This window comes from Dryobates pubescens, chromosome 21 (genome assembly GCF_014839835.1).
Source record: "Dryobates pubescens isolate bDryPub1 chromosome 21, bDryPub1.pri, whole genome shotgun sequence".
NCBI lineage: Eukaryota > Metazoa > Chordata > Aves > Piciformes > Picidae > Dryobates > Dryobates pubescens.
Genome location: NC_071632.1, coordinates 1,438,695 through 1,460,249, shown reverse-complemented (window position 1 = coordinate 1,460,249; position 21,555 = coordinate 1,438,695). Strand labels below are relative to the sequence as shown.

The following is a 21,555-nucleotide window of genomic DNA, read 5'->3' as shown; positions in this document are numbered from 1 at the left end:
GCAAAAACAAACCAAAACAAGAGAGAAAAAACACTCAATCTAAGTTGGAGAAAATGCTGCAGGAACTCCCCCTGCTCCAAGAATGTGTTTCTGCAAGCAGAAAGGTAGAGGGACTAGGCCAGATAAAGCCATCTTTGAACCTGGGAACTTGCACTACTGCAGCAGCCAACACGTGGCCAACGCTGCATCACTGTCAGGCACCACAACAGCAGATGAACAATGCTGCTGCCTTGGGTGTGCTGGAATCCACCCCTTGCTCACACAGCAGCATGTCAGGCAGGTCATTCTGCTGCTACAGAACAGAGGGACAGCTAAGAGAGCTGCTGTTGGAAACAGAGGGAAAGAAGTAGAAAGCCTGAAGAGAAGTGTAGCTACACACAGCCCCAGCAAGGCTAAACACAGGCAGTGATTAGTGGAGAGGAAAAGAGCAGAGAGAGCTGTCTGAGGAACTCTTTCAGATGATAGCCTGGCATGCTGTGTCTAATCATGCTTAATGGCTTTATTATACATTTATTCCCATATTCCAGTTCCAAAGCAGTAGCCTGTCATGTGGAATTGTCCCTGTAATGCTCCCCCAGGCACACACATCTCTTAAGCCCTACCACAACAATACCTGGGTCTGTTTATTGACTGCAGCAACCAAGCAGGAAATAAATCTGTTCCTTGGCACTGGAAGTAGCAGAACTCTGCATTAGGAATCACAGAATGGCCTGGGTTGGAAGTCACCCACTCCAACCCCCCCTTGCACTCAGCAGGGACATCCTCCACTGGATCAGGTTGCCCAGAGCCCTCTCCAGCCTCACCTTGAATACCACCAGGGATGGAGCCTCAACCACCTCCCTGGGCAACCTGTGCCAGTGTTCCAGCACCCTCCTGGTGCAGAACTTGTTCCTCACATCCAATCTCAATCTGCTCTGCTCTGGTTTGAAGCCATTGTCCTCTGGTTCTATCACTGCAGGCCTTTGGAAAGAGTTCTCTCTCCATCCTTCTCAGAGGCCCTCTTCAGGTACTGGAAGGTTGTTATGAGGTCTCCACATCTTTGCCCCAAGACTAACCAAGCAGGAAGCTGGTCTGTACTACACAGCTGAACAGAAAGCAAGCTCAACAACAAACAGCAAAATCCCTAACAAATATCATGAAGTTTACTGCCTTATGAATGTAAGGCAAAAACATTGCTGGAACTGTGGAGCACACAAGAGGTACACTGAGGATCTAGCAGGGACTGCAGAACATCAGCAACTAATAGGGTAAGGGAAAAGCAGACTGCTCCTGGTCAATGCATCCTGCCCTTCAGAAGCACATTCCATGGCATTCAGGACAAGTCAGGTGGAACTTGTAGACTTGTCCAGAAATAAAGGAGATATTTAACAGAATGGATGAGCTCACTAGGGACTGGGGTTAGGAATTATTAATTGTGTGTCTAAACTGACTTGCTGATGAGTGTTTTCTACAGAACAGACCAGCAGAGGAATCAACAGGCCAGGAAAGGCCTATTGATGACTAGGCTCTGGAAGCTTCAGAATATGAGCAAGGGTTTTGAAGAGAACTGGGAAATGCAGAGCAGTGAGAAATGTCAGGGTTACATCTGCCTCGTCCCTGCCCTGCCAAGGAAGATTTACTGTTACTTACTAAGCAGCAGAGCTGTAGGCACAACTTCCTGTGAGACACTTCTGCATAACAGCCCCAACACGAGTACTCACTTTGGAACCACTGGGAGGGGGCCTCCTGTTTATGCAGTTCAGTGACACTTCGGTTATCGCAGAGCACAGGATGTTAGGGATGGGAAAGGGTTGGAGATCTTTGAGTCCAACCCCCTGCCAGAGCAGGAGCAGAGAACCCAGCACAGGGCACCCAGGAACACATCCAGACAGGGCTGCAAAGGCTCCAGAGAAGGAGACTCCACAACCTCTCTGGGCAGCCTGCTCCAGGCCTCTGGGACCCTCACAGTGCAGAAGTTCTTCTTCATGTTGAGGTGGAACCTCCTGTGCTGCAGTTTCCATCCACTGCCCCTTGTCCTATCCCAGGGCACAGTGAGCAGAGGCTGTCCCTGTGCCTTCCTTCCTGACCCCCAGCCCTCAGCTATTGATAGACATTGATCAGATCCCTCTCAGCCTTCTCCTCTCCAGACTGAACAGCCCCAGGGCTCTCAGCCTCTCCTCCCCAGGCAGTGCTGCAGTCCCTGCAGCATCCTTGCAGCCCTGCCTTGGACTCTCTCCAGCAGATCCCTGTCCCTCCTGAGCTGGGGAGCCCAGAGCTGGATGCAATATTCCAGGTGGGGCCTCAGCAGGGCAGAGCTGTTACTGTTTGAGCTTTCTGAAGCACATGGAGCACTTGATAGAAGTGGATGGAGATGACTTGTAAGAGAAAGAGGTCCAGCACTACTCATTGCTACAGCATGAAGAGATCTACTTGTACAGCTCTTACTCTGTGGTTCTGCCACACACTCCTTGCCTCAAAAGATGGCAACTGTACAAGCAGCTTCCATGGGAAGAGCTTCTCACACTTCTTAAGGGACACACTGGGAACAGAAACTAAAAGAAAAAGAAGCTTAGCCTTTACCTGTGAGACATCTCCTGTGGGAAGATGCATAAAATACACATCTCCAGGAGCTTGTGTGCCCACAGAAAAATGTGTGCCCACAAACTGTGTGCCCACAACACAAACTGTGTGCCCACAGAAAACTGAGTGCCCACAAGACAAACTGAGTGCCCACAAGACAAATTGTGTGCCCACAAGACAAACTGTGTGCCCACAAACTGTGCCCATAAGACAAACTGTGTGCCCACAGACAAACTGTGTGCCCACAAGACAAACTGAGTGCCCACAGACAAACTGAGTGCCCACAAGACAAACTGAGTGCCCACAAGACAAACTGAGTGCCCACAAGACCAGCTCTGTGTCCACAAGACAAAGAGTGTGTCCACAAGACAAAGAGTGTGTCCACAAGACAAAGAGTGTGTCCACTGTGGGTCCACACACAAACTGTGTGCCCATAAGAGAAACTCTGTGCCCACAGACAGACTGTGTGCCCACAAGGCAAACTGAGTGTCCACAAGGCAAACTGAGTGCCCACAAGGCAAACTGAGTGCCCACAAACTGTGCCCATAAGACAAACTGTGTGCCCACAGACAAACTGTGTGCCCACAAGACCAACTCTGTGCCCATAAAACAAACAATGTGTCCACAGACTGTGTGTCCACTGTGGGTCCACAGACAAACTGTGTGCCCACAAGACAAACTGAGTGCCCACAAGGCAAACTGAGTGCCCACAAGACAAACTGAGTGCCCACAAACTGTGTGTCTATAAGACAAACTGTGTGCCCATAAGACAAACTGTGTGCCCAGCTCAGCTCCATGCCAGTGGCTCACAGCAGTTTGATGTGACTGCATCTCAGTGCACCAGGTGATGTTCATCAGACCCTTGAGGTCAGTAACTACAGCAGGAATCAAGACTTTTGCAGGAAGCAGGAAACCAAAGGTGCTAAACACATTCTCTTCATCTCCCAGCAGGTGATTGGATTAAGCTCTTTTGCTACTGCACAGAAGCAAAGAGAAAAATCCTCCTTCTCCAGAACGTGGTAGAACAGACAAAGCTTTGCAGAGTTTCCTACAAAAGCTCTCATGAAATAAAGCAGCAAGTGGGAAGGTAGAGCATTCCTCCAGTGTTAAGAAGCAGATGTTTGTCCAAATTAAAGGCATATCCAGTTCCAATAAATTACAAAATGAAATAAAAAAAGCTCATGGAAATTGGTCACATTCCAGCATGTTAGAACTCCAGTGACAGCACAAAAGGATCAGAGCCTCTACAGCCAACAGAACTCCTTCTGTTGCTGATGGAATCAAGGCAAACACCCCCCCCCCATCTGCCTAATAACAAAAAGCAGTGGCCCCTCACAACCAACCCAATGCTTCAGCAGGTGCTGGGCAACTGATGACAGAAGTACAGCTTACAGTGCTGCTCCTCCTGGCGACTGGACTCGGCAGGGCTGTCAGCAAGGCCAGCAGTCTCTTCACTTGTTTTGCCTCTCATCCACGTGGCCAGAGAGTAGGACTCAGAATTATCAGAGCAGGCCATCTCCAAAATGTCACATAAGGTGTGGCACAGAAGGTTCTTCTGCTCCTCCTCTGAAAGGCCAGAAACCTACATCAGTTCAGCTGCTTCCCATCACCAGCTTAGAGAAGCTACCAGGACATTTTCCATACGTTAATATAACATTGTTAATTGGTAAAGGTAATGAGCTTTAGATTTAGGTAACATTAGAGTGGAGTTTATTACCTTTACCAATTAATGTTACATTAATGTTAGCTAAATAATGGAATTTATTACCTTTACCAATTAATAATCATAGAATCACAGAACTGTCAGGGCTGGAAGGGACCTCAAGGCTCAGCCAGCTCCGACCCCCTGCCATGGCCAGGGACACCTCACACCACAGCAGGTTGCTCACAGCCACCTCCAGCCTGGCTGCAAACACCTCCAGGCAGGAGGCTTCCACCACCTCCCTGGGCAACCTGTGCCAGGCTCTCACCACCCTCATGGGGAACTTCTTCCTCACAGCCAATCTCAATCTCCCCACTTCTACTTTTGCTCCATCCCCCCCAGTCCTATCCCTCCCTGACACCCTAGAAAGTCCCTCCCCAGCTTTCTTGCATCTTCCTTAAGATACTGAAGTTGTTATCTGATGGGGTTTATTACCTTTACCAATTAATAATGTTACACAAATGTTATCTAAATAATGAGGTTTATTATCTTCACCAATTAATAATGTTAGAGTAACGTTTTCTAAGGGAGCTTATTAGCTTTACCAATTAACAATGTTCCATTGTTATCTAAATAAGGGAGCTGATTACCTTTACCAATCAATGTTACATTAGTGTTACCTAAATGATGGAGCTTATTAGCTTCACCAATTAACCATGTTACAGGAGGAAGTTCTACACAGAGAGAGTGATTGCCCATTGGAATGGGCTGCCCAGGGAGGTGGTGGAGTCACCATCCCTGGAGGTGTTCAGGAGACTTGATAGGGTGCTTGGTGCCATGGGTTAGTTGGTTGGGTGGTGTTGGATGATAGGTTGGACTTGATGATCTTGAAGGTCTCTTCCAACCTGGTCTATTCTATTCTATTGTATTCCTATTCTATTCCATTCTATTCTATTCTATCAATGTTACACCAATGTTATCTAAATAATGAGCTTTATTAACTTTACCAATTAATAATGTTAATTGCCCTTTTGACTATGTTGGACCAAAGGATTTTGAAGCTGTGTTTTAATGTGATTTGCCTTTCCTAAGAGCAGATTCCAGTCACCTCCTTGCAAGACACAGGAAGCCCCAGGAGGAGCACAGCCCTCACCAATGGGAGTACAGGAGCACATGGCACACACACTGCATGCCTCATGAAATGGCAGGGGAGCACAGCTGGGGAGCAACTATGAACTGTACTAAATCCTTTCTACTAGGACATGCTCTACAAATAACTCAAATGGAAAAAGCACAAAGAAAGCAAAGCAAGAGAGTGGTCTCAGTACCTGGACAGTCTCTCCAAGATGACTTTTCGCTGGTAAAAAGCCTCTTCAGAAGGAATGCCTTTGGTACCCAAGCACAAGAGAGGATTAAAACACAAGGCAACAGCAACTCTCACAGCTCACAAGCTCTAGACCAAAGCATTTTGCATGTTATTAGAAGGGTTTCAAGCTGCTCAGCATTCAGTAAGGGAGCCTGAGCCTGCACTGCTGCCTGATCTTTCCCATTCTAACTCCGGAGGTGGCCTCACACCTGCATGAGGAAGATGGAGTTTGAACCTCGAGTATGCTTCGAGCACACAGAGTGTGTTTCAGACACAGAGCACTCATGCACAGAAGCCTCTCCAGACTCATAGGACTGAGCTCCTGAAGGCACAAGTACTTTGCAGTATAACTAAGGGCAGAGCAAAGCAACTCCAGTCCCTTGGACAAATCCTTGTAGAAGCTTTTCAGCTTCTAGCCTAAACACCACTAAGCCCACCAACTACCCACTGCCACTCCTAACTCACAGGGCACATCAAATACCTCCCTCTCTGGAGATACTCAAAACCTGCCTGGATGTGTTCCTGTGTGAGCTGGTATGGGTGATCCTGCTCTGGCTTGGACTGGCTGAGCTTTTGAGGTCCCTTCCAACCCCTGTGACTCTGTGAAACACCTCTGCATCTCCGCAGCCATTGGAGATGGCTATACAGCAACACTGAGGATAGGATTTGAAAGCCAGAGGTGTTCTAAGGGAAGGGAAAAGCAAACAACAACTCTGGAGTCTTTTAAATTGCTCTCTCAGATGCTGCTGCTGGTATTGGCAGCACCTTAAAAATAGCTGCTTCAGCTTTCAGTTCTTCCCTGACACCTCTCCCTGGTCTCATGTCACACCTCTTTTGTACACCTCACCGAATCAGGGCTGGAAGGGAGCTCAAGGCTCAGCCAGTCCCAATCCCCTGCCATGGCCAGGGACACCTCACACCACAGCAGGTTGCTCACAGCCACCTCCAGCCTGGCTGCAAACACCTCCAGGCAGGAGGCTTCCACCACCTCCCTGGGCAACCTGTGCCAGGCTCTCACCACCCTCCTGGGGAACAACTTCTTCCTGACATGCAATCTGAACCTCCTCTAGCTTGGATCCATTCCCCCCCAGTCCTCTTACTACCAATTTCTTTGTCTCCTGCACTCTATAGTTAAGAAATCAAAATACCACTAATTTGCATGCTTAAAATACTGATTTTAGCACTCCCTCATCCCAATCCACTTTGCAAATTCATGGCTCAGAACCAGCCCAGCTCTGCCTTTTTAGCAAGGGTTTTTTTGTCTCCTCCACACTATAATTAAGAAATTAAACCACAGCTCATCTGCATTCATTTTAGTTCCACCCAGAGAGAGGAAGGAAAAACCACCCACCAAATTTGGGGCTTACCAAACCATTGCTCTAATCAATGCACCTTACCTGCACAGGGGCAATCACTGCACAAGGGCCACCTTCAAATTGTTCCAGGGCAGTGGATTCAGATTCACTGAAGACAAAGCCTGCCAAATGCAAATGGTATTTAGTGGAGCAGGTGAACAAGCAGGTGTCTGCATGCTCCTGTGACATAACACTTCCTTTACTCATCTTTACACATTAGAGATGCTACCCAGATCTCTTTTTTCCCCCACCCCCTGACACTGCAACAGCATGTGGTTAAAGAATCTGAAGGAAAAACCCCAAGCAGCTGTGCATAGAGGCAAAACCCCACAGCAATGAATTGCTTTAACCTCAGCAATGAAATCCTGCCCCCAAAAAGCCAGCAGCTAGGGGTGTGAACCAAAAGGATTTCTAACAGTAACACTGTCACTGGAGCACTGACTGCCTACTTAAACCAGAGCTTTGGTTGCATGATGACTTATTTGTCATTAGAATCAGAGAATGGTTTGTGTTGGAAGGGGCCTTTAAAGGCCAGCTAGCCCAACCTTCCTGCAGGGCACAGGGACAGCTTCAGCTGGAGAGGGCTGCTCAGAGCCCCATCCAACCCTGCTTGGAATCGGTTCCAGGGATGGGGCATCCCTGGGCCAGGGTCTCCCCACCCTCAGAGTAAAAGACTTCTCTCTTCTATCTATCTGAATCTCCCTCTTTGAGTTTGAACCCATCACCCTTGTCCTGTCACAACAAGCCCTGCTAAGAAGTCTGCCCCCAGCGTTCTTATTGGCCCCTTTAAGAACTTAAAGGCCACAAGAAGGTCTCCCTGCAGCCTTCTCTTCCCCAGGCTGAACACCCCCAAGCCTCTCAGCCCAGCCTCAGAGCAGAGGAGCTCCAGCCCTCAGGCCTTTTGTGCAGCTTCTTCGAGACCTGCTCTAACAGCTCCATGCCTCTCCTAAGGCTGCCCCAAATACTAACCAAACACCTCACCAGAGCTTTGATTTTATTGTGCCTTATGTCTTACTAACCAAATTCATTTGTAAGTGACAGTAATTTGTCACACACACACAGAGTAATCTCTGGACCATCTCTGAACACTTCCAGTCCCCATGGTGGGCACAATCTCATGGGGGCCTTATCAATGCCCCTCACAACCTCACTCATCTCATGGTGGCCTTATCAATGCTCCTCACAACCTCACTCATCTCATGGTGGTCTTATCAATGCCCCTCACAATCTCACTCATCTCATGGTGGCCTTATCAATGCCCCTCACAATCTCACTCATCTCATGGTGGTCTTATCAATGCCCCTCACAATCTCACTCATCTCTTGGTGGCCTTATCAATGCCCCTCACAATCTCACTCATCTCTTGGTGGCCTTATCAATGCCCCTCACAATCTCACTCATCTCTTGGTGGCCTTATCAATGCCCCTCACAATCTCACTCATCTCTTGGTGGCCTTATCAATGCCCCTCACAATCTCACTCATCTCATGGTGGCCTTATCAATGCTCCTCACAATCTCACTCATCTCATGGTGGCCTTATCAATGCCCCTCACAACCTCACTCATCTCATGGTGGCCTTATCAATGCCCCTCACAATCTCACTCATCTCTTGGTGGCCTTATCAATGCCCCTCACAATCTCACTCATCTCATGGTGGCCTTATCAATGCCCCTCACAATCTCACTCATCTCTTGGTGGCCTTATCAATGCCCCTCACAATCTCACTCATCTCTTGGTGGCCTTATCAATGCCCCTCACAATCTCACTCATCTCATGGTGGCCTTATCAATGCCCCTCACAATCTCACTCATCTCATGGTGGCCTTATCAATGCCCCTCACAATCTCACTCATCTCATGGTGGCTTATCAATGCTCCTATTAAGACTGCATTATGCTGAGTAACTCAGACATTCACTTGGAACCCCCAAAGCAAGCCCCTCAAAGGTGTTCTTGCAGAGAAGTGGCACTGTCTTTGCTGAGGTGCAAGACCACACAATTCCCCTCTCCATCTTCTCTGGAGCCTTTGCAGCCCTGGCTGGATGTGTTCCTGTGTGCCCTGTGCTGGATTCCATGCTCCTGCTCTGGCAGGGGGGTTGCACTCAAAAGATCTCCAGGGGTCCCTTCCAACCCCTGTCTGTATTTCAGCACTACCTTACAGTCACACCCTGACAGACAGAGCACACACCAGTGTAATCCCTGCCCAGGGTTGTGTCCCACCTTGCCCTTGCACCTGTCCTCCAGACAGGGCTATTCCCAGCCTGCATTTCTCAAGGGAGAACCTGCTCCAGGGGCAGCCCCAGAGGCCCACTCCCTGCTGCTCTGTGCCAGATGCACAGCCATGGACAATCACCTCAAGCAGCAGCACAGAGCAAGTGCCACCCAGGGCCACTCTGGTAGCTGCTGAGGAGGTGCTGAGGGGACTCCAGCTCGAGGAGCAGGGGACTCAGAAACCATCCGAGTGCAGCCAGCAAGGAACCAGCAAGCACAGGCAGCAGGTGGGGGCAGGGCTCACAGGGACACACATGCACAGGCTCACAGCTCCTCCCTGCCCACCTCCCACCCCCCAACGCTGCCATCCTGACCATAGCCAGCCCAAACCCAGCTGTGAATCTCAACTGGGGAAATGCAGCCTGCCACCCTGCAGCCTGCCACCCTGCAGCCTGCCACCCTGCAGCCTGCCACACTGCTGCACCACCCCAGGCAGCACCAATGCATCCCCACCCTGCAGCCTGCCACCCTGCAGCCTGCCACACTGCAGCCTGCCACACTGCTGCACCACCCCAGGCAGCACCAATGCATCCCCACCCTGCAGCCTGCCACATTGCTGCATGCCACACTGCTGCACCACCCCAGGCAGCACCAATGCATCCCCACCCTGCAGCCTCCCACCCTGCTGCATGCCAGCTGCACCACCCCAGGCAGCACCAATGCATCCCCACCCTGCAGCCTGCCACCCTGCAGCCTGCCACACTGCTGCACCACCCCAGGCAGCAACAATGCATCCCCACCCTGCAGCCTCCCACCCTGCAGCATGGCAGCTGCACCACCCCAGGCAGCACCAATGCATCCCCGCCCTGCAGCCTGCCACACTGCTGCATGCCACACTGCTGCACCACCCCAGGCAGCACCAATGCATCCCCACCCTGCAGCCTGCCACACTGCTGCATGCCACACTGCTGCACCACCCCAGGCAGCACCAATGCATCCCCACCCTGCAGCCTGCCACCCTGCTGCATGGCAGCTGCACCACCCCAGGCAGCACAAATGCATCCCCACCCTGCAGCCTGCCACACTGCTGCATGCCACACTGCTGCACCACCCCAGGCAGCACCAATGCATCCCCACCCTGCACCCTCCCACCCTGCTGCATGGCAGCTGCACCACCCCAGGCAGCACCAATGCATCCCCACCCTGCACCCTCCCACACTGCTGCATGCCAGCTGCACCACCCCAGGCAGCACAAATGCATCCCCACCCTGCAGCCTGCCACATTGCTGCATGCCACACTGCTGCACCACCCCAGGCAGCACAAATGCATCCCCACCCTGCAGCCTGCCACACTGCTGCATGCCAGCTGCACCACCCCAGGCAGCACCAATGCATCCCCACCCTGCAGCCTGCCACACTGCAGCCTGCCACCCTGCAGCCTGCCACACTGCTGCACCACCCCAGGCAGCACCAATGCATCCCCACCCTGCAGCCTGCCACCCTGCTGCATGGCAGGGCCATCAGCCCGAGCTGCAGAGAGAGCAGCACGTTGTGGAGCCCACATTTCCTCCAAGAAAGGAGAGGTTTGGGCCAAGATGAAGTGGTTATTTTTGTTTGAGGGATCAGTACTCTCACAGCTCTTAAACTGCCTTCAAAGTCTCTGACAGAAGGCTCCAGGCTTGGTTTTTGGCTTTCTCTTAAATTGGATATGCAAATGTGCCTTATGAAGATGTCTTTGCCATCCAAATCCAAATGCACACCGAGCTGCATCCTTAGATGCAGCATCACAGCATGCAGCAAGGAAGCCCCATGAATCCCCCCTCCTTCAGGCCAGGCTTGCTCTGGTGTCAGCTCCCTCCCCTGCCAACATGCCTCAGCAGAACATCCCCAGCCCTTTCAACCAGCTCCATTAGTTTGTGAAGGCACAAAAAGCACATTCAGGGGTAAGTCCTCCTCTGCTTTGAAGAGTTCCTGCATGCACACCGCACCAAGAGGCTTCTCAGAGCTGCTTTAGTGCTTTACCCACTGCAGCAAGACAACATACTTGGATGTGGTACCATCACAGCACACTTAAGAACTCTTGAGTATGTTCCACTCCTTCAGGCTTTTAAGAGAAAGCTTAACCCTGCCCTGGTTTAGCTTCCTGAAAGCAAAGAAAATTGAGTGAGAGGCCTTGAGCACAGCCCTGTGAGGAGAGGCTGAGGGAGCTGGGGTTGCTTAGCCTGCAGAAGAGGAGGCTCAGGGGAGACCTCATTGCTGTCTACAACTACCTGAAGGGAGGTTGTAGCCAGGTGGGGGTTGGGCTCTTCTCCCAGGCAATCAGCACCAGAACAAGAGGACACAGTCTCAAGCTGTGCCAGGGGAGGTTTAGGCTGGAGGTGAGGAAGAAGTTCTTCATAAAAAGATAGATTGGCCATGGGAATGTGCTGCCCAGGGAGGTGGTGGAGTCCCCACCCCTGAAGGTGTTCAAGAGGGGATTGGATGTGGCACTTGGTGCCATGGTTTAGTCATGAGGTCTGTGGTGACAGCTTGGACTTGATGATCTTTGAGGTCTCTTCCAACCTTGGGGATACTGTGAGACTGGGATACTGTGAGACTGAGTGTGAACCAAGAGAGAGTGAAAAGCCTGAGACAGGCAGTGCCAGACTGCCAGCTCACAGAACCACAGAGCTGGTTTGCTTGGGAAACACCTTCAAGATCATGGAGCCCAACCACCAATCTAACACTACTGAATCTGCTGCTAAGCCATGTCCATCAGCACCACATCTCCACAGCTTTTAAACATCTCCAGGGGTGATGATTCAACCATCAGCCTCTCCCAGGACTTGAGAGCCCTTCCAGGAAAAGAAATGTTCCCTAATCTCCAACTTCAGCCTCCCCTGGCCCCACCTGAGGCCATTCCCTCTGGCTCTCTGACAGCACACAAGCACAGGCAAGCCCCAGGTGTGACAGCCAAGGGAACACCTCATTGCTGCTTGCCTAAATGCTGCTTAATGAACACCCAGGGTCTAAAAGCTCTTCAGCACACAGCTGGGATTCAGGTCTGTCTTTGTTGAAACCTCTCCAAAATCTGAAGTCAGACTCAGTAGCATTTCAGAAACCAGAGGGCTGAGGTCTGGCTGGGGTCACAGTCTCACAGTCTCACCAAGGTTGGAAGAGACCTCGAGGATCATCAAGTCCAAGCTGTCACCACAGACCTCATGACTAGACCATGGCTCCAAGTGCCACATCCAATCCCCTCTTGAACACCTCCAGGGATGGGGACTCCACCACCTCCCTGGGCAGCACATCCCAGTGACGAACGACTCGCTCAGTGAAGAACTTTCTCCTCACCTCCAGCCTAAACCTCCCCTGGCACAGCTTGAGACTGTGTCCTCTTGTTCTGGTGCTGGCTGCCTGGGAGAAGAGATCAACCCCTTTCTGGCTACAACCTCCCTTCAGGGAGTTGGAGAGAGCAAGAAGGTCTCCCCTGAGCCTCCTCTTCTCCAGGCTAAGCAACCCCAGCTCCCTCAGCCTCTCCTCACAGGGCTGTGCTCAAGGCCTCTCCCCAGCCTCATTGCCCTTCTCTGGACACCTTCAAGAGTCTCAATGTCCTTCCTAAACTGAGGTCTGCCTCAGCCTGCAAGTGCACCTCCTCACCTTGCTTTGTCAGGCAATCTGCAGACACTCAGCAGCTCCATGCTCCTCCTGGACTGGGAGGAATGGCCTGGCCACCCTTTAAGCTACCAGCTAAGGCTGGCACCGCTGATGCAGACACATTATACCCTAAAAAGAGGCTGTAGTGAGGAGGGGCTTGGCCTCTTCTCCCCAGTATCAGGGTGACAGAACAAGAGGCAATGGCCTGAAATTGTGCCAGGAGAAGGTCAGGTTGGAGATGAGGAAAAAATTCTCTATGGAAAGTGTGGTCAGGGATTGGCAGAGGCTGCCCAGGGAGGTGGTGGAGTCCCCATGCCTGGAAGTGCTGAAGTGTGTGGCCATGGCACTTCAGGACATGGTTTAGTGGCCACAGTGGTGTCAGGTCAATGGTATGACTCAGTGATCCTGGAGCATTCTGTGACTCTCTGATTCTACTGTAACTCCTGCCCAGCCACACTGGCAACAGTTCAGGAGCAAAGCAGAAGTAAGACAGCCAGAAGAGTATGTTTGGGGTTATTAATCTGCTTGCCTTTCCCTCACAGTGCTCACCACCTGCCTCCAGGCAGCACCAAGCAGTGTCACTGCCATCCATCTGCCTTGGCATTCACCTTCAGTCCTGGGGCCAGTTCTGGGCCCCTCAGTTCAGGAAAGCTGCTGGAAGGTGTCCAGGGAAGGGCAACAAAGCTGGGGAGGGGTCTGGAGCACAGCCCTGTGAGGAGAGGCTGAGGGAGCTGGGGTTGCTTAGCCTGGAGAAGAGGAGGCTCAGGGGAGACCTTCTTGCTCTCTCCAACTCCCTGAAGCTCTCCAGAGATCCCTTCCAACCCCTGGCATCCTGTGAGCCTGTGACCCAACTCTGCCCAACAGCAACAGCAGGCTAATCCATTGTCACCCAAGCACAAGGGCTTAATGCTCCATCCTTTCTCCAGAGCTGGGTCTGGAAGAACAAACACACTGTGGGGATGGCACTGCAGATCCCAAGTCTAGGTTTTGCCTTTTTCTGGGAGGAGGACAAAACCACCAAAGAAAACCTTTCCCCCCACCCCCAAAAGACAGCAGCATTTACAACAAAACTCCTCCTAACATGTTGTGGGGAAGGAGCCAAGAAGTCCTGGGAGGGTTGGAGGAAAGCATCCAACTTACCTGGTAGCTGCCACTGAATTGGGCAACAAGGAAACAGGGCAAGATCACAATGTCCCTGCCTTGTGTCACACCTCTGTGACAACAATCCAACCAAACCTGCTCTCTGAAACTCCTGAATGCTGACTGAAGCTTCTGCATCTGCACCCTGCTGAAAGCCTTCCATGTCAGCCTCTTAGGACCTTTGTATCACAGGCCCACAGGGTGTTAGGGGTTGGAAGGGACCTCTGGAGAGCTTCCAGTCCAACCCCCTGCCAGAGCAGGACCATAGAATCCAGCACAGGGCACACAGGAACACATCCAGACAGGGCTGCAAAGGCTCCAGAGAAGGAGACTCCACAGCCTCTCTGGGCAGCCTGCTCCAGGCCTCTGGGACCCTCACAGTCAAGAAGTTCTTCCTCATGTTGAGGTGGAACCTCCTGTGCTGCAGTTTCCATCCACTGCCCCTTGTCCTATCCCAGGGCACAGTGAGCAGAGGCTGTCCCTGTCCCTTCCTTCCTGACCCCCAGCCCTCAGCTATTGATAGACATTGATCAGATCCCTCTCAGCCTTCTCCTCTCCAGACTGAACAGCCCCAGGGCTCTCAGCCTCTCCTCCCCAGGCAGTGCTGCAGTCCCTGCAGCATCCTTGCAGCCCTCCCTTGGACTCTCTGCAGCAGATCCCTGTCCCTCCTGAGCTGGGGAGCCCAGAGCTGGATGCAATATTGCAGGTGAGGTCTCAGCAGGGCAGAGCAGAGGGGGAGGAGAACCTCCCTGGCTCTGCTGGACACACTCCTCTGAATGCCCCCCAGCCTGTACTGCTGCACTGGGCACTGCTGTGCCCAGTTCTGGGCTCCTCAGTTCAGGAAAGATGTTGAGCTGCTGGAAGGTGTCCAGAGAAGGGCAACAAGGCTGGGGAGGGGTCTGGAGCACAGCCCTGTGAGGAGAGGCTGAGGGAGCTGGGGTTGCTTATCCTGGAGAAGAGGAGGCTCAGGGGAGACCTCCTTGCTCTCTCCAACTCCCTGCAGGGAGGTTGTAGCCAGGTGGGGGTTGGTCTCTTCTCCCAGGCACCCAGCAGCAGCACAAGAGGACACAGTCTCAAGCTGTGCCAGGGGAGGTTTATGCTGGAGGTGAGGAGAAAGTTCTCCCCAGAGAGAGTTGTTAGCCATTGGGATGTGCTGCCCAGGGAGGTGGTGGAGTCCCCATCCCTGGAGGTGTTCAGGAGGGGATTGGATGTGGCACTTGGAGCCATGGTTTAGTTGTCAGGAGGTGTGAGGGATGAGGTACTAGGTTGGACTTGATGATCTCTGAGGTCTTTTCCAACCTGGCAGATTCTATCTATCTGGTAAAAATATTCTTTCCCAGCAGCCCTGCCTTGACCATGGTCTAACAATGACTGAAAAACAATACCACAGATCTACCCCCTCAACCAAGGATGCAATAAAAGCCAATCAGTCTCACAGTCTCACCAAGGTTGGAAGAGACCTCGAGGATCATCGAGTCCAAGCTGTCACCACAGACCTCATGGCTAAACCATGGCACCAAGTGCCACATCCAATCCCCTCTTGAGCACCTCCAGGCATGGGGACTCCACCACCTCCCTGGGCAGCACATCCCAGTGGCTAACAACTCTCTCTGGGAAGAACTATCCTAAAGAAGCTATCCTAAATCTATGCCAGGAAACACTGAAGTGTAGCCTCAACTACACTGCACCCCCAGGGGAGCAGGCTGGGCCCTCAGCACTGTGCCCAGCTCCACACTGCACCCCCAGGGGAGCAGGCTGGGCCCTCAGCACTGTGCCCAGCTCCACACTGCACCCCCAGGGGAGCAGGCTGGGCCCTCAGCACTGTGCCCAACCCCACACTGCACCCCCAGGGGAGCAGGCTGGGCCCTCAGCACTGTGCCCAACCCCACACTGCACCCCCAGGGGAGCAGGCTGGGCCCTCAGCACTGTGCCCAACTCCACACTGCACCCCCAGGGGAGCAGGCTGGGCCCTCAGCACTGTGCCCAACTCCACACTGCACCCCCAGGGGAGCAGGCTCAGCCCTAAGCACTGTGCCCAACTCCACACTGCACCCCCAGGGGAGCAGGCTGGGCCCTCAGCACTGTGCCCAACTCCACACTGCACCCCCAGGGGAGCAGGCTGGGCCCTCAGCACTGTGCCCAACCCCACACTGCACCCCCAGGGGAGCAGGCTGGGCCCTCAGCACTGTGCCCAACCCCACACTGCACCCCCAGGGGAGCAGGCTGGGCCCTCAGCACTGTGCCCAACTCCACACTGCACCCCCAGGGGAGCAGGCTCAGCCCTCAGCACTGTGCCCAACTCCACACTGCACCCCCAGGGGAGCAGGCTGGGCCCTCAGCACTGTGCCCAACCCCACACTGCACCCCCAGGGGAGCAGGCTGGGCCCTCAGCACTGTGCCCAACTCCACACTGCACCCCCAGGGGAGCAGGCTGGGCCCTCAGCACTGTGCCCAACTCCTCACTGCACCCCCAGGGGAGCAGGCTCAGCCCTCAGCACTGTGCCCAACTCCACACTGCACCCCCAGGGGAGCAGGCTGGGCCCTCAGTACTGTGCCCAACTCCTCACTGCACCCCCAGGGGAGCAGGCTCAGCCCTCAGCACTGTGCCCAACTCCACACTGCACCCCCAGGGGAGCAGGCTGGGCCCTCAGCACTGTGCCCAACTCCACACTGCACCCCCAGGGGAGCAGGCTGGGCCCTCAGCACTGTGCCCAACTCCACACTGCACCCCCAGGGGAGCAGGCTGGGCCCTCAGCACTGTGCCCAACTCCACACTGCACCCCCAGGGGAGCAGGCTGGGCCCTCAGCACTGTGCCCAACTCCACACTGCACCCCCAGGGGAGCAGGCTGGGCCCTCAGCACTGTGCCCAACTCCACACTGCACCCCCAGGGGAGCAGGCTGGGCCCTCAGCACTGTGCCCAGCTCCACACTGCACCCCCAGGGGAGCAGGCTGGGCCCTCAGCACTGTGCCCAACTCCACACTGCACCCCCAGGGGAGCAGGCTGGGCCCTCAGCACTGTGCCCAACCCCACACTGCACCCCCAGGGGAGCAGGCTGGGCCCTCAGCACTGTGCCCAACTCCACACTGCACCCCCAGGGGAGCAGGCTGGGCCCTCAGCACTGTGCCCAACCCCACACTGCACCCCCAGGGGAGCAGGCTGGGCCCTCAGCACTGTGCCCAACTCCACACTGCACCCCCAGGGGAGCAGGCTGGGCCCTCAGCACTGTGCCCAACCCCACACTGCACCCCCAGGGGAGCAGGCTGGGCCCTCAGCACTGTGCCCAACTCCACACTGCACCCCCAGGGGAGCAGGCTCAGCCCTCAGCACTGTGCCCAACTCCACACTGCACCCCCAGGGGAGCAGGCTGGGCCCTCAGCACTGTGCCCAACTCCACACTGCACCCCCAGGGGAGCAGGCTCAGCCCTAAGCACTGTGCCCAACTCCACACTGCACCCCCAGGGGAGCAGGCTGGGCCCTGAGAGCTGCCTGCAGAGCAGACTGCAGTTGTTGCAAGCAGCCATGCTGGGTAAGGAGCTTGGTGCATGAGGAGGACTCCTGGAACACTGCTGTCTTCACCAGGAGACTGCCTGCTTCCAGTCTTCCAATGCCCAACACCCTCCCTGCCTGTCTCTCCCCCAGTGTAAATTATGGGTCTGAGCTTGCCAAGGGTTTGGGAATGGACCAGAAAGCAGCTGCAATCAGCAGCAGTGCTGGCCCTGCTCTGCAAGCCTCCAAAGAGCTTTTGGATCCTGTCTGCAGATGGGCTATGGAACAAAGGTCTCCTTTCAGCCTCCAATTCCCTGGAAACACCAAAGCTTGGTTTCTCCACTGGGGTGTTGAAAACCTTCTTGCTAGAGAAGTGCTGAGAAGCCTGCTTCAGAGCAGGCAAGAGCTGCAGAACTTCTGCAGCAGCACAGGAAGCTGGGGGGAGGTCTGCTGCTCCCACACTACATCAGCCTGACTCTGGATTCCCAGCACAGGACCTCCAAACACCACAGTAGCTTATTGCCAGGAGTCTGTGCTGCACAAAACTGACTGAGGAGGCTGTGGAGAGGGGAACAGCCTGGCTACACAGCACACTTAGAGGACTTCCCCTAAACACACAGGGGAAATAATAGCCCCTGGCCAGGAGCCTCCAAGCACACAAGAGGCCCTTCCCAGTAGTCCCCCCTCTGATCACAGATGTGGGGCTTGACAAGGCAGCCCAGGAAACCCTGCAACTGCTAATACCCCACAGACAAACGACCTGGGAAAGGTCAGTGCTGGCAGTCTCACACTACCTCTTGAAGAAGTCATTTAACTTTTTAACCCCAGCTGCTTTCTGTGACTGTGCACACAGCAGCACTGCACCAAACCTCACAGGCACATTGTAGCCAGCCACTGTGCTTCAGTAAGATGAAGTGATGTGCTCGGGGAAGGGCTTTGCCAAGCCTGCCTCAATTCCTGAGCTCAGAGGCAGCTTGGCAGTTTTCCCTCCAAGTATTTCTCACTGAATTACCTGAACACAGATTAACCCAGGGGGAAGAAACAGAGAGGGCACTCTGGCAATGCACCTTATGTCCTGGGAGAGGTGAGAAGCTGTGCAGCTCCCACACCACAGAGCACATCAGACTGGAAGAGACCTCCAGGCTCAGCCAGTCCAACCCCCACCCAGCACTGCAGGCTCAGCACCAAACCATGGCCCTAAGCACCAGCTCCACACACTGCTTCAACACCTCCAGGGATGGGGACTCCAGCACTGCCCTGGGCACAACATTCCAAGGCCTCAGAACCCTTCCTGGCAAGAAAGATTTCCTAGCAGCCAGCCTGAACCTCCCCTGGGGCAGCTTGCAACCATTGCCTCTGCTCCTGGCCCTTGCCACCAAGGAGCAGAGGCTGTCCCCTCCTCACTGCAACCTCCCTGCAGGGAGCTGCAGAGAGCAAGGAGGTCTCCCTCAGCCTCCTCTTCTCCAGCCTCAACACCCCCAGCTCCCTCAGCCCCTCCTCTAGCCCAGGGGCTCCAGGCCCTTCTCCAGCCTGCCTGCCCTGCTCTGCACAGGCTCCAGCCCCTCAGTGTCCTTCCTGCAGGGAGGGCCCAGAGCTGGACACAGCCCTCCAGGGGTGGCCTCCCCAGTGCTGAGCACAGGGGGATGATCCCCTCCCTGGCCCTGCTGCCCACCCTGCTTCTGCCCCAGGCCAGGATGCCTTTGGCTTTCAGTACCACACATGGATCTACTGAAACTACACAACTCATGCTGAAAAGCCCAGAGAGCAAGGGACAACTTTACCCTGAGACTTGAGGGCATTGACTATTTTTTTAAGTGCATAAATTCCACTCTCACTGATCATCTTTCTCCAGGGATTAGAGGTGTTTAGACTGTGGTCTTCAGAACCTTTAGTAGAACTCTTCAAAGCCCACAGCAAAAGGACACAGGCTGGAGAGTGTCCAGAAAAAGCCAGGAGAATGCTCAGAGGCCTGGCAGCCCTGCCCTGGGAGGAAAGGCTGAGGGCTGGGCTTGCTCAGCCTTCAGAAGAGCAGGCTGAGGGCAGACCTTATTGCCATGGATACAGGACATAAAGGGTGGCTGCCAGGAGCGTGGAGACTCCCTTGGTCCAAGGAGTGCCATGGAGCAGACAAGGGCTGATGGGGACAAGGTACTGCTGGGGAGGTTCCCTTTGGACTGCAGGGGGAAATGGTTCCCCAGGAGCACAGTCAGAGACTGGAATCACCTCCCCAGGCAGCAGAGCAGTCCCCTGCACTGGCCAGTGTAAGACTCAGCCTGCCAGGCTGCTGGGCCAGCTCACTGCAACTGCAGCATCACCTGGACAGCTTGGAGCAGCTGAGCCTGGGGGTCCCTTCCAGCCTGGCCCTGTGTGACAGTAAGTTACAGAGAAGGTTATTCTTCACTCCCTTCCACCAGGAGAGATACACAAACTGATCTCTTGCACAGCTTGTTTATTTCTGTACTACACCTTGCAACTGCAGTGCTGACAGGATGCCAGAAAAGTCTCCACCAGGAAGAAACTACATCTCGGTTACATAATGTAAATATGGGAAACATACCTCAGGAGCACCCCAAGGTGGTTGTTGTGGCCTCAGCTCTCGCCAGGCGCTCAGGGCAGCACACCCGCACTCCTGCGGCCACACAGCCGCCCCGAGCCCTGCCCCGCATTTGCCAGGTCCGCACCACCCCCACCCTGGCCGCAGGAGAACCCCCACAAGCAGACCAACGCGAAAGGCGGGCTGAGCCTGCCGCCGGCCGCGCTGAGCCTGCCGCCGGCCGCGCTGAGCCTAGCGCCGGCCGGGCTGAGCCTAGCGCCGGCCGGGCTGAGCCTAGCGCCGGCCGGGCTGAGCCTAGCGCCGGCCGGGCTGAGCCTAGCGCCGGCCGGGCTGAGCCTAGCGCCGGCCGGGCTGAGCCTGCCGCCGGCCGGGCTGAGCCTAGCGCCGGCCGGGCTGAGCCTAGCGCCGGCCGGGCTGAGCCTGCCGCCGGCCGGGCTGAGCCTAGCGCCGGCCGGGCTGAGCCTAGCGCCGGCCGGGCTGAGCCTAGCGCCGGCCGGGCTGAGCCTGCCGCGCTGAGCCGGCCGGGCTGAGCCTGCCGCCGGCCGGGCTGAGCCTAGCGCCGGCCGGGCTGAGCCTAGCGCCGGCCGCGCTGAGCCTGCCGCCGGCCGGGCTGAGCCTGCCGCGCTGAGCCTGCCGCCGGCCGGGCTGAGCCTGCCGCGCTGAGCCCGCCGCCGGCCGGGCAGCAGCAGGGCACAGGCTGCCCGGTGCCAGCCACACGTTTCCTCCCCTGCTCCTCACACCAGCTCCTCTGCTCTCTGCGGCTAGAGACGACCACGCTGCAGAGACCACTGCCGGGCAGGTGAAACTGCTGCATCACTTCGCCCGCGGGCCACACGCCGAGCCGCCGGCGGCACGGCAACGCCAACGATCGCCGCCGCCGCCAGCCGCACCGACACCGGCCGACGGCGACGCGCAGCCCCGGGGGCAGGCGGCAGGCGCTGTGGGTGTGTCCGGGCAGGTGGGCCCAGGGCGGCGGGGCGGGCCGAGGAAAGACCCCCCGAGGGAGAGGGCCGGGCAGGCACGGGGGCTGGGGAAGGGCCGGGCGGGGAGCGGGGCAGCGGCGCACGCCAGGTACCTTGCGCCCAACGGCAGAAGATGGTGTCGGCCAGCCCGCGGGGCCCGGCCTTCTTGCCCCACACCAGGTGGACCAGCTCCTGGCCCGCCTCGGACATGACGGGGCGGCGGCGGCCCTGGCACCGGGCGGGCGAGGCGTTGCCGGCGGCGGAGGCGGCGGCGGCCCAGGCTGCCGCGGCCCCTGCGCAGGGGCGGGGCCGGGCGGAGCGCGCGCGGGGGGCGGGGCCTCGCGGGCGCCTCAGGGAGCTGCGCGTGCCCGGGACGCCGCTTCCGCTTTCCCAGCAGGCCCCGCGGCCCGGCCAGCGCCGGAAGCAGGGCGGCGGCCGGGCGGGGCCCGGCGGGAAGGCAGCCGCGCCCGGCCTGCTCCCGTGCTGCGCTCCCGTGCTGCGCTCCCGCAGGCCGGATGGGGCCGAGGCCGCAGCCGGGCAGGAGGGCGCGCCGCGCAGGGCACCGCCGCCGGCCTCACCGCCGGCCTCACGGGTGCGTGCGGGCTTGGGCGGGCCGCTGGCTGGCTGGGCCTGTCGGTGAACGC

At 55.8% G+C, this 21,555-nt stretch overlaps 1 protein-coding gene across 1 annotated transcript in view; it reads right to left on the bottom strand.

The window, feature by feature from the left end:
- The window catches only part of MINDY3 (MINDY lysine 48 deubiquitinase 3), a 54,741-nt gene extending 33,523 nt beyond the window's left edge, over positions 1–21,218 (bottom strand). Inside the window, exons 1-4 of the mRNA XM_054171266.1 lie at positions 21,025–21,218; positions 6,965–7,044; positions 5,530–5,587; positions 3,952–4,125 (exon numbers count right to left, since the gene is read on the bottom strand). Of these exons, the coding sequence (XP_054027241.1) occupies positions 3,952–4,125; positions 5,530–5,587; positions 6,965–7,044; positions 21,025–21,121 (409 nt within the window). The 5' untranslated portion in view covers positions 21,122–21,218. The remainder of the gene's footprint in view (positions 1–3,951; positions 4,126–5,529; positions 5,588–6,964; positions 7,045–21,024) is intronic.
- Positions 21,219–21,555: the final 337 nt, after the last annotated feature.